At 42.1% G+C, this 16015-nt stretch overlaps 1 protein-coding gene across 1 annotated transcript; it reads right to left on the bottom strand.

Moving 5' to 3' along the window:
* Nucleotides 1–13161: 13161 nt before the first annotated feature.
* On the bottom strand, nt 13162–15611 carry LOC148504707 (uncharacterized). Its single transcript, XM_088448578.1, has one exon. It carries the CDS (start codon nt 15242–15244, stop codon nt 14153–14155), a length of 1092 nt encoding a protein of 363 aa, XP_088304704.1. The 5' UTR covers nt 15245–15611; the 3' UTR covers nt 13162–14152.
* Between the last annotated feature and the right edge of the window lie 404 nt (nt 15612–16015).

Below are 16015 nucleotides of genomic sequence, written 5' to 3'. Positions count from 1 at the left end.
CACTGTTTATGGGTGAAAGTACGTTGGAGGTCAGTCTCCCATTTAAGCTGAACTAGGGACTTATCCATCAGAACTGGGGGAGGACAATAAATATACCAGTAAGATATGGCACCACAGGAAGAAGGTCTAGTCAACCTGCCTAGAACTCGATCCGGGGGTAATTGAAACACATTGGGATCAGTATACATACTATAAACCCAGTGTTTAAGTTGAAGGTAATAGAACCAGGCTGAGGAACTTACATTCGATTTAACACAAAGGTCAGACAATGGTTAAGATGGAAGATGGGGAAAGGAAATCTGTCAGAGACCCGATACCTAGGCGCATCCAATAGGAGATATGCAGATGGGGCAGAGATCTACCTAACGCCTGGAGGGAAACATTCCTTGTGGGAAGGGTAAACGCAAATGGGTCTTGTGCTTAAGATCCCAAACTCTTAAGACGTCGAGGAAAGTTTCAGGGGAACAGTGGAGGGTAAGGACGGAGCTGATGGGTAAGCCAAAGAAGGTCAGGAAGGGGAAACTTTAACGAGAGCATGTTCCAAATCCACCCAGGGCTTAGAATGAGGGCAGAAACCAGTCACATAATTGGGAGAGTAGGACAGCCTCATGATATCTAATAAGATCAGGAAGGGTAAGATCCCCCCCGCGGTTTTCAGTGAATCATAAGATTATATGCCATTATGGGTGGCTTACGTTTCCACACATTAGAAAACATCAATCGTCTCATCTGTTGTAATGTATGGGGAATTGCATAGGGAATGGCATGAAATAGGTGCATCAGTTTTGGTAACAACATAATTTTAAATGCCGCCAGGCGGCCTAACCCGGAGACCTCGTGACACATCCAAGCTGTGGCTAAAGACGTCAACTGGGTCAATATGGGGATGTAATAAACCTTGTGAACATTTTTAATGCTAGAGGGGATGGAGAAGTTTGGGGAAGGCACTTTCTATTCCAACATGACTGTGTCCCAGTGCAAAAAAGCAAGGACTATAAAGACCTGGTTTGATGAGTTTGCTGTGGAAGAATTTGACTGTCTCACACTGAGCCCTGACCTCAACCCCATCGAGCACCTTTGGGTTGAACTGGATTGGAGATTGCGAGCCAGGCGTTCTCGTCCAACATCAGTGTCTGACCTCATAAATGCTCTACAGAATGAATGGGCACAAATTCCCACAGAAACCCTCCAAACACTTGCAGAAAGCCTTCTAAGAAGAGTGGAAGCTGTTATAAGTGGCCTATCTTCTGCATTACAGTGAGTCGGGGTATGCAATATAATTTGCACCTTGGGGGGGTGGTACACGTCGCCTGTACAATATCCCAAATGAACGACTGAGCTTACTGTGATCAGCATAAAACACTACACATTGTTGGATCTTCTTATATATTACATGTATCTGTGAGGAGCACACGCTGATCAGTATAATCCATCCATGGGAGAGAGATGGGGAATAATGACCTCGGGTTGATTAATATATATAAGGAACGTACAGTTACAGTCATTATCTGTAACACCATAGTATACATCACATAGTTTATGTACCCTCACCAGTGACCACCTTGGCAGCGCCGCTCTTCAGCACTATACACATTATATCACATAGTCTATGTACCCTCACCAGTGACCACCTTGGCAGCGCCGCTCTTCAGCACTATACACATTATATCACATAGTCTATGTACCCTCACCAGTGACCACCTTGGCAGTGCCGCTCTTCAGCACTATACACATTATAGCACATAGTCTATGTACCCTCACCAGTGACCACCTTGGCAGCGCCGCTCTTCAGCACTATACACATTATATCACATAGTCTATGTACCCTCACCAGTGACCACCTTGGCAGCGCCGCTCTTCAGCACTATACACATTATATCACATAGTCTATGAAGGTCTGCGGGATGGATCTTGTAGTGTTGTTAGGAGACAGCAGCCAGATCACTGAGGCCTTTATTCCCGGCCCTTGTAGTGTAGATTTGTGGTGGTGACAATAATTGTCTCTGCTTTGTATTACTTATGCAGTGCCCACACATTTAGTACCTTGGTTTTTTTTCAAGAAAATACCATTAATTCTCCTAAACAGGCCAAAAATAATCTCCCCAAAATAGGCAAAAACATTTTTCATTGAATTGCAAGAAAGTGAAGAAAAACTAAGTTTTTAATTTATTTTCTAACCACCACCATGAAATACTTTGTGGTTCATGCGTCACCATAAATCCACCAAAGGAGCAAACAGCTGGATTCTACCCAGGGCTGGTTCTAGACATTGTGGAGCTCAGGGTGAAAGTTCCAAAGTTGCGCCCTCCTCCATCCCCCAAAATAAAGAAATAACTTTTTTTAGATGGCGTTCTTCTGTGTGCGCTTCTGGAAAGGGGGCGTGTCCTTGCGGAAGACCCCCAATTCATCACACTGTGGGGTGTGCCCAGCACTTATGGAGGTGCTGGGCTTCCCCCAAGCTCTCCCCTTATGGCGAATAATTGCCATGCACAGTAAAGCGCCTTACACATTATGCCACATGGAGTAATGCCCTTTATAATACATGCTACACGCAGTAATAATACATTATCCCCAAATCAAATCATGCCACACAGTAGTCCCTTATTCATGTTATGACACACAGTGGTGCTCATTTTACACAATGCCCAAATTAGTGCCCCTTATACACAAGGCCCACAGTAGTAGTGCCCCTTATACAATGCCCACAGCAGTGGTGCCCCTTCCACAATGGCCACAGTAGTGGTGCCCCCCATGCAGTGCCCCCATTAGTAGTACCTGCAGTGGGAATGCCCACACTAGTAGTGCCTCAATTGGTAATGACCCCATTAGTAGTGCCCCCAGTAGTAATGCCCCCTATAGTAATCCACCCAGTAATAGTGCCCCCTATAGTAGTGATGCCCCCAGTAGTAGTGCCCCCTATAATAGTGCACCCATTGGTAATGCTCCCAATAGTAGTGTCCCCAGTTGTAATGCCCGCTATAGTAGTGCCCCCAGTAGTAATGCCCCCAATAGTAGTGCCCCCAGTAGTAATGCCCCCTATAGTAGTGACTCCAGTAGTAATGCCCCCTGTAGTAATCCCCCCAGTAGTAATGCCCCCTTTACTCGTGCCCCCAGTGCTGGCGCTTCTGAAAAAAATACAATTAAAATACAAACAATACTTACCTTAAGCCCCGCTCTTGTGCCTGCTGCCGTCCGGTCCGACTGCGGCTCCATGGATCTGTGGGAAAGACGTAATGACATCCCTCCCATAGTGCTCTCTGTGGGAGCCGGAAGTCGGAGCTTAGGAGTGAGCTCCAGCTTTCGTCTGCCACTGCAGGGAGGCGGCTAGTGGAGGGGACTGGCAAAGTTTTTGAAAACTTCACTTTAGAGACATTAAAATATGCTAGCACCCATGTTCAAGTACCCCAAATTTGACAGGACTACTTATTTTCACAAAAAATACTGCTTAATGCTATTCTTCACCACTTTAACAAGGAAGCTAATAACAAGAATATTAAACAACTTCAGTACCCCAAATAGTTTTATTAGGGCTACTGGAACACTTCTACATTGATACCCAATGTTAGAGCATCTTTTTGCGGGGTCCAGGCTGATTTCCCCATTTCTGACAGCACTTTCCACCTGTTCTGAATTCACCGCTTGCCATTTTTGTCTGGTTTGGAATTGAATAAGGTGAAAAGTGGGGGCGCGCATGGTAAGTTTTCGCGTCCAAAACACACGATGTCGGTGAAAAGTGTGGTAGGTGGAACTTTGTCGCAGAGGCAAAAGAAATGAATATGGCCCTTTGCTAGGTAACGTTCCCTAGCCATCATCACAGAGCATAAAGCCTCATTAGCCAGTGACGGTGGTGAACCACAATAGCCATCTAGACCTCCCTCACACATACACATGGGAAACTTGTAGGATAATTACTAACAACTGTGTCCACACTACACAAAGTTCTCCAGGTGGTTATATATGTAGCAAAAGCAGCCTCTATATGGGGAGGCAGCAGGTCAGGGTAGTGAAATGGAGCAGGGCTCAGAGTGGGGGAGGCAGGACAGGGTAGGGGAATGGTGCAGGGCATAGAGTGGGGGAAGGCAGCAGCACAGGGTAGGGGGGAATGGAGCAGGGCACAGAGAGGGGGAGGCAGCAGGACAGGGTAGAGGAATGGAGCAGGGCACAGAGAGAGGGAGGCAGCAGGACAGGGTAGGGGAATGGAGCAGGGCACAGAGCAGGGGAGGCAGCAGCACAGGGTAGGGGAATGGTGCAGGGCACAGAGTGAGGGAGGCAGCAGGACATGGTAGGGGAATGGAGTACGGCACAGAGTGGGGGAGGCACCAGGACAGGGCAGCGAAATGGTGCAGGGCACAGAGCAGGGGAGGCAGCAGGACATGGTAGGGGAATGGTGCAGGGCACAGAACGGGGGAGGCAGCAGGACAGGGCAGGGAAATGGTGCAGGGCACAGAGCAGGGGAGGCAGCAGGACAGGGTAGGGGAATGGTGCAGGGCACAGAACGGGGGAGGCAGCAGGACAGGGTAGGGGAATGGAGCAGGGCACAGAGCAGGGGAGGCAGCAGGACAGGGTAGGGGAATGGAGCAGGGCGCAGAGCGGGGGAGGCAGCAGGACATGGTAGGGGAATGGTGCAGGGCACAGAGCGGGGGAGGCAGCAGGACAGGGTAGGGGAATGGTGCAGGGCACAGAGCGGGGGAGGCAGCAGGACAGGGTAGGGGAATGGTGCAGGGCACAGAGTGGGGGAGGCAGCAGGACAGGGTAGGGGAATGGTGCAGAGCACAGAGCGGGGGAGGCAGCAGGACAGGGTAGGGGAATGGTGCAGGGCACAGAGCGGGGGAGGCAGCAGGACAGGGTAGGGGAATGGTGCAGGGCACAGAGCGGGGGAGGCAGCAGGACAGGGTAGGAGAATGGTACAGGGCACAGAGTGGGGGAGGCAGCAGGACAGGGTAGGGGAATGGCGCAGGGCACAGAGTCAGGGAGGCAGCAGGACAGGGTAGGGGAATGGCGCAGGGCACAGAGTGAGGGAGGCAGCAGGACATGGTAGGGGAATGGAGCAGGGCACAGAGTGTGGGGAACCAGGACAGGGTAGGGGAATGGTGCAGAGCATTGTATTTCCTTCATATGCATCTGTTTATTCTGATTGAGATTTATGCTAAGATCTGCCATATGAATCCATATATGTGTGCACATTACTCCCCTGTGAAGGGATGATATATGAAATTGTGTGATACCAGTGAAATAGAAATCCCCAATTAATTCCACTAATTCTAAACACTACCTTGATCAGAGGGTTATCATAGACAATATTGAATTATATATTTAGCCTAAACCCAATTAACAGGAACCTGGTACGTAGTATAATATCCCTGTATCTGTATATGTAGTCCCTTGAGACCTTATATAGGGAAAACCGTATCTGGGCTGGTAATATACCTATAGATTGATGATCATATCCTATCCTGAGACTCACAATACCTCTTTTGAAATTATGGATGGATCTCTTTTTTGTGCAATCTGTTTTTAGTAAAGGTTCCAAAAAGCAAACATACAGATATATAGAATCATACAAAACCTAGTAAATCCATATCAAAATGTATAGCAATTGGAAACTAGTATAAAGTTATATAATGAACAATAACTATACTGGAAAATAAATAAAATAAAATATCAAAAAAGAAAAGTACAGAAAAACTATCAGATGGGGATAGGGAAGGGTCATCTTATATTAAAAGAGTAAATCTATTCAAAAATAAGGAAGCCAAGACATATTATGGGATAGATACGGTTGGAGACATATAATTTTTATACTCCACTGAGGATTTATACTCCAACCATGGCAGCCAAGTAGTGGTAAAAGGCGGCCTATTGGTGGGAAGAGGTATAAGATCCTCCATTGATAAATAATAATCAATTCTCTGGAACCAATCTTTACATGTGGGTGGGTCACAGGAATTCCAGAAAATTGGGATGACCGCTCTTGCTGCATTACTTAGATGGCACAGTAAGGATTTCTTATAACTTAAGATAGACCCACTGTTTTGTTAGCTCCAGTGTCTGCCTAGGGATTCAGGAACGGATATCTATGTGTCTCAGGCTCTTGTTTTTGTTTTGGGTTTTATTTTATGAAATTACATGTCTAATGAACCTTTAAAAATGTATACAGACTATAGTCCTTATAGATTTGAATGTGAGAAATGCAAAAGTGTTATTGTTATTTAACAGTTTGATTATTGGTTTCTTTGGTTGGTATGAATATTGTCCCTTGATACACCTTGTGATCTTTTTACTTCCAGATATAGAATAAACAAACATAGAAGTGCCTTTTGTCTTTTGGCAGATTACCATATTGCTGGAGATTATCTCCAGACCAGAGTAGGAGAATTTTGGGATTTGTTTATAACTAATTTACCAGTCAGTCAATCTATATCCCAAAAGGTATGGTTACGGTTATAGTGTGCCCAGATCTACTAAGGATACCCACCTTAGTAACAGAAAAAATAGACTGTCTGGTATTCATTCCCTAAGTAGGAGATACCTCATACAATAGAACAGGGTTTTGTAAATCCACAGAGAAGGGTTTTGTAACCCACAGAGGAGGGTTTTGTAAACCCACAGAGAAGGGTTTTGTAAACCCACATATATGGGTAATACAGACAGTAAGCACCTGTCCGACTGTCAGACCCCCCACAGATATGCGCACAGTTTTAAGTCCTGGGGTGACAGAAGCGATGTCCAAACTCTTTAAAAAGGTTGGCATACACAGAAATGGCACACACTTAACCCAATTCAATTACGACAGATACATAAGTCATATGGCCCCTACATAAAGAGTAACAAACTTGAAGGCAAACTTTGGAATTAAATAAAAGTGTCAGAACAGATCTTGTTAGAGATAGAGTCACAAGAAAAGGAATAAGAGATTAATTGTATGCCCTTTAAGGATTATTTTGAAGAGACACCTGTAAGGACAGTAGGTCCAAATTGTTCAGTGAAAAATGATATTGCTAAAAAGAAATAGTTATGCCCAATAGAGATTGTCAGGCATGTGATGATTTAGCATTGTGGTGCTGTAAATTGCAGAGTTTGTAGACTGAAGGTATCATATACTGAACCCAGAACAGAAACCAGAAGTTGGGATGGGGATAAGAAATATATAGATCCCTGTAGGAAAAATACATGGAAGTGTGAATGTCCTCAAGTTAAATTGTGGAGAGAGATAAATTATTTATGATATTAAATGTAAAAAGAAGCTATGAATGGGGATTAGTAGGTTCAAGAAGTAGATAACGTGGAAGATACATAAATTAATGTGTATGTTCAATAAAATCTAAATGTGATGTGAGATATTAAATATTTGAAGGTATGACATCATTGTTCTGGTCTTAGCCTTTATATGCCTAATTTACATGAGGCTCAGTGACAATCATTTTATATACTAAACAGGAAGTTTTTTTTCTGAGACTTTGATCTGCTGTGTAAGTTAGTGACATCTGCAAATCAAAATTATTATTGTTTTTTGCTATTGGCTTTTGTCTCAGTACAATACATAAGTATGTATAAAAGTTCTCTGATTGTGGTATTATAAGGACGTAATTAATCTGTCACTGATTACTAACAGCAATGTTACAAAATGCTGGAGAAGTGAGTGTAGAGGGTGTCATTATTGGGCTGATAGACAATGTACTGTCTGTAATATAATGAGAAAGGACAAGCGAGCACCACAGCCTATTTATGTTGTGCAATCATCAGGAAAGTGACAACAGTTAGCGCCATTTGGGCAAAATATTGGTGCACGTTTAATAAAAAAATAGGCTAAAAGCGTCACCTGTTGCTACAATGTTATCTAATGTTACAATTAGTCAAAGATCCCAAACTTATATGTAGAATGGTTTGTGTTTCCACTGCCCTCGTCTCTGTGAATCCAGGGCAGAACACATAGACAAGTATAGGAAGATAGCCCCCAGAGTCACATACTTCCCAATGTAACCAGTCTTAGTGGCCCACAATATACTGTATCCATCTGTAGCCGCTAAAAGTTTTATTCAGTCCAAATTAATCTCACCAGAACTTTTGCTCTCCTCTGTAGTCCCGTTTCACTAGCCTGGATAGTGAAATACAGTATTTACCAAAGACAAATCCATTGCAGATTATTGTAAATAATGGTGTAATAGTCTCTGATGACTGCCCACTTAATCTGTTAGGGGCAGATCTATGGTCAGCATTAAATGCCACAATAACATACAAAGATGGGGAAGTGACTTAACTTCCAAACCAGGACTTCTTGGAAAAATAACCTTTGATACAGAAATGTACTAACATATCTCATTAATGTTGTTAACACTGAAAACTTATAATTAACTGAGATATTTGCTAAAGTCCCTGATATGTTATGGGCAAAGGGTAAAATGGATGTAAGGCTACTGCCCATCCAGCCCATGGAAAAGAAACTTAAAGCTACATGTGCAAGTTAAACAATACCCTTTAAGACCAGATCAAGTGGCTGCAGTAACCAAACAGGTAGATAACCTGAAAGCAGGGTACTTAGGGAATGTCGTTCCAGTCGGAACTAGTTTTTTCCTATTAAAAGGAACACCCCAATTCCAGATGAATCTCCCTATTTTAGGATGATTCGTGATTTAAGAAAGATTAATAAAAGGTTACAGCTTGATACATGGACTGTACCTAATCCGCACACCGTGTTGAATGGCATATCACCCACCTCACAGTTTTACTGTTTTTCAATCCCAATAACAAAAGAAATCCAACTATTGCTTCTACACAGCAAGAAAAGCAATGTGCTTGGACTAGACTGCCACAAGGGGGTGCTACAAGCCCTAGTGAATACTCAGAGACAAGGTCATTGGTTTTAAAAGATTGGCTTCCTGCCAGTGCAATCACAATCGTTATACAATATGTGGACAATTTACTTTTATGTGTTGACTCAGAGCAGGATTGTTTGCATGAAATAATAGCATTACTGAATATTCTGCACAGTAAATGTTGTAGGGTATCTAAAGAAGAGGGATACCTTCTGAAAATAAATGGTAACTTTTGTATGATGCATTAGAGGGACCTATACAACAGAGTCCGCTTTAATTAACACTTGAATTAATTGAAGTTTTTATGTTGTATAACAAGACATCATTAATGCATTAGCATTAGCTGTACCTGAGTATAGTGAGCCTTTATACTGTTTTGCCATGGGTCTAACTCACATGCTCAGGGGGTCCTTGCACAATCACATGAAAACTCTCGTCACTTAGACCCTGTAAAGTGCTAACATAGTGTTAGGACACATAACCCTTATAGTACCACATGGGGTTATAAAGATCCTCAGTAGGGCTCAAACAAAGCATTTGTCTGTTGCTAGGATTACACAATATGAGGTAGTTTTGTTGTACAAGTAATGTCACTCTTAAAAGGTCTAGTGTTGAATCCTGCATCATTGCTCCCGCAGGTTTCAAGAGATACAAGTACAAATAACAATGACAGTGATAGTGACAGCATCAAGGAGGACACTGAAAATATACAATCATGATTGTGTTGAACTAATGAAGCAGGAATCATTGTCCTTATCTAATATTTCAGATGTTCCTATTGTAGATGCCGACCTTGCTCTCTTTGTAGATGGTTCCAGATACAATGTAGATGGAGTTACACACACAGGATATGTTATCCATATCAGAGCACTGTCTACTGCGTTCTAGTTACCCTAAAGGCTTTCAGTGATAAAGATAAAAGCACATACAGGAGACACTACACCCGAAGCTGATGGCAAGAGACTGGTAGACCAGGCCGCACGTGCTGCTGCCATAAGTCACTACTCCCAGGGTGAGCCCACATATGTGGTACATCCCACCCACAAGACTGACTTAAGTACCCTCATAAAGCAGAAAGAATTCCTGCACAGACAGGCCAAGAAGACTATTTTGTGGGGCACTCTTAAATGATGAAAGTTAATTGAATATGATAAGTTGATAAATTAAAACGTAAATTGTAATAATACTCTTAAAATAATAGTGCACAAGACATCAAAGAGAATTTAATAGTTGTAGTTCAACCAGAAAAGTATATATATATATATATATATATATATATAAATATAAAAATAGACAAATCTATACTAAATCCTGCTTGAGAGAGGGATAGTTCTTTCTACGACAGAAAAAGTGGGGCTAAAATATTCATAGAGCTATTCCTCTATCCCATATGTGAGGGAGAAAAAGAATAACATTTTGTGTATTCCAGCAAGCACAGGCAGATAGTACAATGTATTCTGAGTTATCTCTAATATAAAACCTTCTATATGTGCAGAAAGATGATGGATAACAGTGATCATTAGCATATGACATTAGAAACCTATATCTTCTCTAATGCTATGCAGACAGCCTTATATCATGAATCCAATCACTATACAGAAAAGGCACAGTATCCTTTATAATGCGTCAATAGTTCTTGAGCAGTGTCACATAGAAATAAAAGTCAATTATATGCATGTTGAATACTGAGAGATTAATATATTGATCATTATCCTATGATTCATCAAAGCATAGATAAGAAAAAGTTAAAGTAAGACACTGTTAAATATCTCTCCACTTCTGCTTTCACATGGGGGTAGTGCAAGCCATGTGATGAGAGAGCGAGGAGACTGGTGTCTATAGAAACAACAGCAATGATAGGGTGCGTTAAAGCTCTGCCAGGTGTTAGATGAGCCCAGTTACCATTTAGGGCATTGCAGGGCTTAAATGCGCCCAGGAGCAGTCAAACCACTACCACTACCAGGAGAGATAGAGAAGGTACCTGTCTGACCATGTGTATTCTGCACTGTGAGAAGGGAATTCTGCGCTGTGCTCTGTTCCTGTCAGCTGAAGAATGCTGCGTGTCTGTAATCCAACAGGCAAAACCTGAACGTCTGGCTCAGAAGAGTGTGTGCCTGTAGTGGATCGCGCAATGGCGGTTACGTGTCTGTGATCAGCTGTTAGGTGCCTGGGTAGACGCTGTGTGTCTGCAGCCCACAAGTAAGACGTCTGGTCCGGCTCAGGAGAGTGTAGCCTGCGGTGAATCTTACAGTGGTGGTCACGTGACCGTGAATGACGCGCATTTCACCCGGAGGCTTGTTCACAAAGGAATGCCCAGACACATTCTACCATTCCTTTGTGAACAAGCCTCCGGGTAAAACGCCTTTAAGTATTCAGAAGAGAAAATTACAGAATACTGTGAAGGTTTTTTTTGCTGACCTTCAGAGAATCAGAGAATTGGAATGTGCAGATGTTTAAAATGTGCAGATAGTGCCATGAACACACTCCCAAACATGTATTCTAGACTCCTTTTCTATACTACACTCCCCTTCTATGCTAGACTCCCTTTCTATGCTAGACTCCCTTTCTATACTAGACTCCCAAACATGTATTCTAGACTCCTTTTCTATACTACACTCCCCTTCTATGCTAGACTCCCTTTCTATACTAGATTCCTTTTCTATACTAGATTCCTTTTCTATACTAGACTCCCTTTCTATACTAGACTCTTTCTATACTAGACTCCCTTTCTATACTAGACTCCCTTTCTATACTAGACTCCCTTTCTATACTAGACTCCCTTTCTATACTAGACTCCATTCTATACTAGACTCCCTTTCTATACTAGACTCCCTTTCTTAAATAGAGAAGATATAATCATGACTGTGGGGTAATTGATGGGCTCTCAGTAATGAACTGCCAAGAATTAATGAATGTTTGCACTTTCTGATAATTGTATATGTTACACTGTGAGATTATCCTATCTGTAAGAACGCCTATAAAACCTGTGTACTTTTTCTAATACAGAGAACCTGAAAACTGACTTATCTGTTTGGAGTGTTATTTCTCCACATCAGCTGATGTAACAATGGGATATCCCCACCAAGAGTTTTGACACATATAACGAGCTCTGCCCGGTGATAAGACAGTTGAAGAGTCTGTTTTAAATCTATCAGTGTTTATTTACCAGTTACCCCATACACACCACGGAAGGTGAACGCTGAGTGTTTATACACGTTACCCCATACACACCACGGAAGGTGAACGCTGAGTGTTTATACACGTTACCCCTTATACCCCATGGAAGGTGAGGGCTGAGTGTTTTATACACCAGTTACCCCATACACACCACGGAAGGTGAGCGCTGAGTGTTTATACACCAGTTACCCCTTACACACCACGGAAGGTGAACGCTGAGTGTTTTATACACCAGTTACCCCATACACACCACGGAAGGTGAACGCTGAGTGTTTATACACCAGTTACCCCATACACACCACGGAAGGTGAACGCTGAGTGTTTTATACACCAGTTACCCCATACACACCACGGAAGGTGAACGCTGAGTGTTTTATACACCAGTTACCCCATACACACCACGGAAGGTGAACGCTGAGTGTTTTATACACCAGTTACCCCATACACACCACGGAAGGTGAACGCTGAGTGTTTATACACCAGTTACCCCATACACACCATGGAAGGTGAGCGCTGAGTATTTATACACCAGTTACCCCATACACACCATGGAAGGTGAGCACTGAGTATTTATACACCAGTTATCCCATACACACCACGGAAGGTGAACGCTGAGTGTTTATACACCAGTTACCCCATACACACCACGGAAGGTGAACGCTGAGTGTTTTATACACCAGTTACCCCATACACACCACGGAAGGTGAACGCTGAGTGTTTTATACACCAGTTACCCCATACACACCACGGAAGGTGAACGCTGAGTGTTTTATACACCAGTTACCCCATACACACCACGGAAGGTGAACGCTGAGTGTTTATACACCAGTTATCCCATACACACCACGGAAGATGAGCGCTGAGTGTTTTATACACCAGTTACCCCATACACACCATGGAAGGTGAGCGCTGAGTGTTCTTCTACTTTACTTTAACCATTTGTAAGGAAGGTTACCTCACTCACATAGCAGCTCCCTATGAGCACACCCAGCATCCACCTTAAGTGTTAAGACTGATGCATTTCACCTCCAGAGACTTTATCTGTCATTGCTGATCTGTGAAAGCTTTGTAGTGGAAGTGATCCAATTGCTACATGGCATTAATTGTTCCACACATGATGTAAGTGGACCTTTTATTTTTTTTAAGGTACTATATATAAAACAATATCAACAGTAAATAAAAAATAATTGGTTGTGTAACACCGGTTGGGTACACAATGTGTGTGTTACATATATCTGTCTATAGATTAAACATCAAACAGACATAGTAAATAAAAAATAGCATTTATTAGTGATACTTGGCTTAGTTAATTAGTACATGACATTAGGATACAAATACTGGAGGTAGATGATTGGCTGAATTTCTCACGTGGAAACCCAGAGAAATAAAACTACAGATTACAATGTAGCAAGTATAAATATATTAGTACATACTGCACAATATTAAGTTTGAAAAAGATCTTTATAGCCTCATCCTCTAAGCTCAGAAAAGAGAAGAAATGAGAGAGAATAATTATTTACATACATAGAAATATACACAAATTTGGGACACCACCAGCAGCACCAGGGACACCCACACATAGGACAGTCCTCACAGTTGTTGTGTCCTGATGTTGTGCGACAGCTGTTATTTCTTTTTCTAACAAATACTTCCCTGATATACTGTAACTGTTTCTATCCTCCCATTGCTGTGGGCACCTGGCCCCCCTGCAGCATATAATAGTTATTACATAGAGGGAAGGAGGTGGGCGGCAGGAACTTGTCGGTCAGGTTTCAGACCTTATGGTCTCTTATTAGATGACAGGACTGTTATCACTTTGGCTACTGTTCTTTGTGTCTTCCTACAAACTTTTATACCATTCAGGTGATCAGATTCCAAAAACTGCTATACACACTGCAGGGTAACTCTCCTTATTATCTTACAAAATAGATAAAAGCAAAAAAAGCACTATGAGGACAGTAATACAAGCTATGAACTTTCTGGATCATGAAACAGAAATGTCAAAGGCCATTGAAGTACCCAGGTCAGAAGATATACTAAATAGTTATATATTTTTTTTTAAATACATTTTCACTTGTTAACACAGTTTCTTCAGTGAAAATAAGGAATGGTTTACCAAGATCTGATTTCTGTCTTTTCCAACAATCAGAACATGAGAATATCTAATCTGTGTGATGTACGTTATGTCTAACAAGATCTGATTTCCGTGTAAAACATTTCCCACACTCAGAGCATGGAAATGGCTTCTCACCTGTGTGACGTCTCTGATGTCTAACAAAATCCAATTTTTCTGTAAAACATTTCCCACACTCAGAGCATGAAAATGGTTTCTCACCTGTGTGATTTCTCTGATGTCTAACAAGATGTGATTTATAAGTAAACCATTTCCCACACTCAGAGCATGGAAATGGTTTCTCACCTGTGTGACTTCTCTGATGTCTAACAAGATCTGATTTCTCTGTAAAATATTTCCCACACTCAAAGCATGAAAATGTCCTCTCACCTGTGTGACTTCTCTGATGTCTAACAAGATGTGATTTATATGTAAAACATTTCCCACACTGAGAGCATTGAAATGGTTTCTCACCTGTGTGACTTCTCTGATGTCTAACAAAATGTGATTTATATGTAAAACATTTCCCACACTGAGAGCATTGAAATGTTTTCTCATCTGTGTGACTTCTCTGATGTGTTACAAGAAAAAACTTCCGTGTAAAACATTTACCACACTCAGAGCATGAAAACGGCTTCTCACCTGCGTGGCTTCTCTGATGTACAAGAAGATATGATTTCTGTGTAAAACATTTCCCACACTCAGAGCAAGGAAATGGTTTCTCACCTGTGTGACTTCTCTGATGTGTAATAACTTCTGATTTATGTGCATAATATTTCCCACAGTATGCGCAGGAAAACATATTTTTACCTGTGTGAAATCTCTGATGTCTGACAAGATCTATTTTATATTTAAAACATTTCCCACACTCAGAACATGGAAATGGTTTCTCACCTGTGTGGCTTTTCTGATGTCTAACAAGATGTGTTTTATATGTAAAAAAAATCCCACACTCAGAGCATGGAAATGGCTTCACAACGGCCTTAGCTGACTGATGGGTAACAAGCTTTGTGTCCTGTGTAAAACTTTTGCCATGTATAGAACAGGGAGAGATTGCAGCTATGCTAAAAGCTGTACTATGTATAACAGTATCTGAGTTATCAGGGGAACATTGCTGAAGGTCAGAGGGATCAGATGACATATCCCCACTGTGAGGTACTGGATGTATAATTGGGGTAATAGGCTTTTCTCCTGGAGAATCCTGTGTGATGTTATCTTCTATTGTATAGGCTGTTGAGAAAATGTGACATTCTTCCGAGATATTCCTGCTGTTATCTCCATCTGCTGGGAATAAAATAACAAGTTTACTTTGATCAATAAAGATTATGCTGAAAAATCTCCAAATGTACTTGACATGGGTAAATTCAAAATGTTAGAAGATATAATTCATAACTCAGTTTCTGACATTAAGGTGTGTTATACATATAGCATAACTTACATGTTGTATATTTTAATAATTTGTGATGCTTTCAATATCAAGCACGTGGGGGGTGTGCAATAAGATTGTGGATGTGCAGAGCATAGATAGACAAAATCTGACTGGTTCTGAAGTGTAATCTCTGGTTAAAGCACAGAACTGTATATAAGCAGCACTGCACACCAAAGTAGTCAGCTTGTTCACTTCCATTACAAATTCCTTATGGAGATCAGCAGAGGCCACTGGAGAGCCATGATCTTCTACAACTACAAGAGTAGTCTGCAACAGCAGGAGAATTGTGACCGGTTACAAGTTGCTTTTGGGGAGAAAGCACCATCCTGGATCACTGTTTTAGTGGTTTGCAGAATTTCGGCATGGGAGATGGTCCCGAAAGAAGAGAAGCGCTGCAGCCCACCTGTGTCTGCCACCACAGACGACAACATTGTTGCCATGAAGGCCATAGTTAAGGTGGATGCCAGGGTGACCATGGCCTAG

The sequence above is a fragment of the Taudactylus pleione genome, unplaced genomic scaffold (assembly GCF_031769625.1).
Source record: "Taudactylus pleione unplaced genomic scaffold, aTauple2 ptg000459l, whole genome shotgun sequence".
In the NCBI taxonomy this organism is placed as follows: domain Eukaryota; kingdom Metazoa; phylum Chordata; class Amphibia; order Anura; family Myobatrachidae; genus Taudactylus; species Taudactylus pleione.
The sequence above is the reverse complement of the archived record's forward strand: the minus strand, read 5'-3'. Positions and strand labels throughout refer to the sequence as shown.

Bases quoted from the DNA above. Each gene is read 5' to 3' on its own strand.
- LOC148504707 (XM_088448578.1), bottom strand. From the start codon at position 15,244: ATGTCATCTGATCCCTCTGACCTTCAGCAATGTTCCCCTGATAACTCA.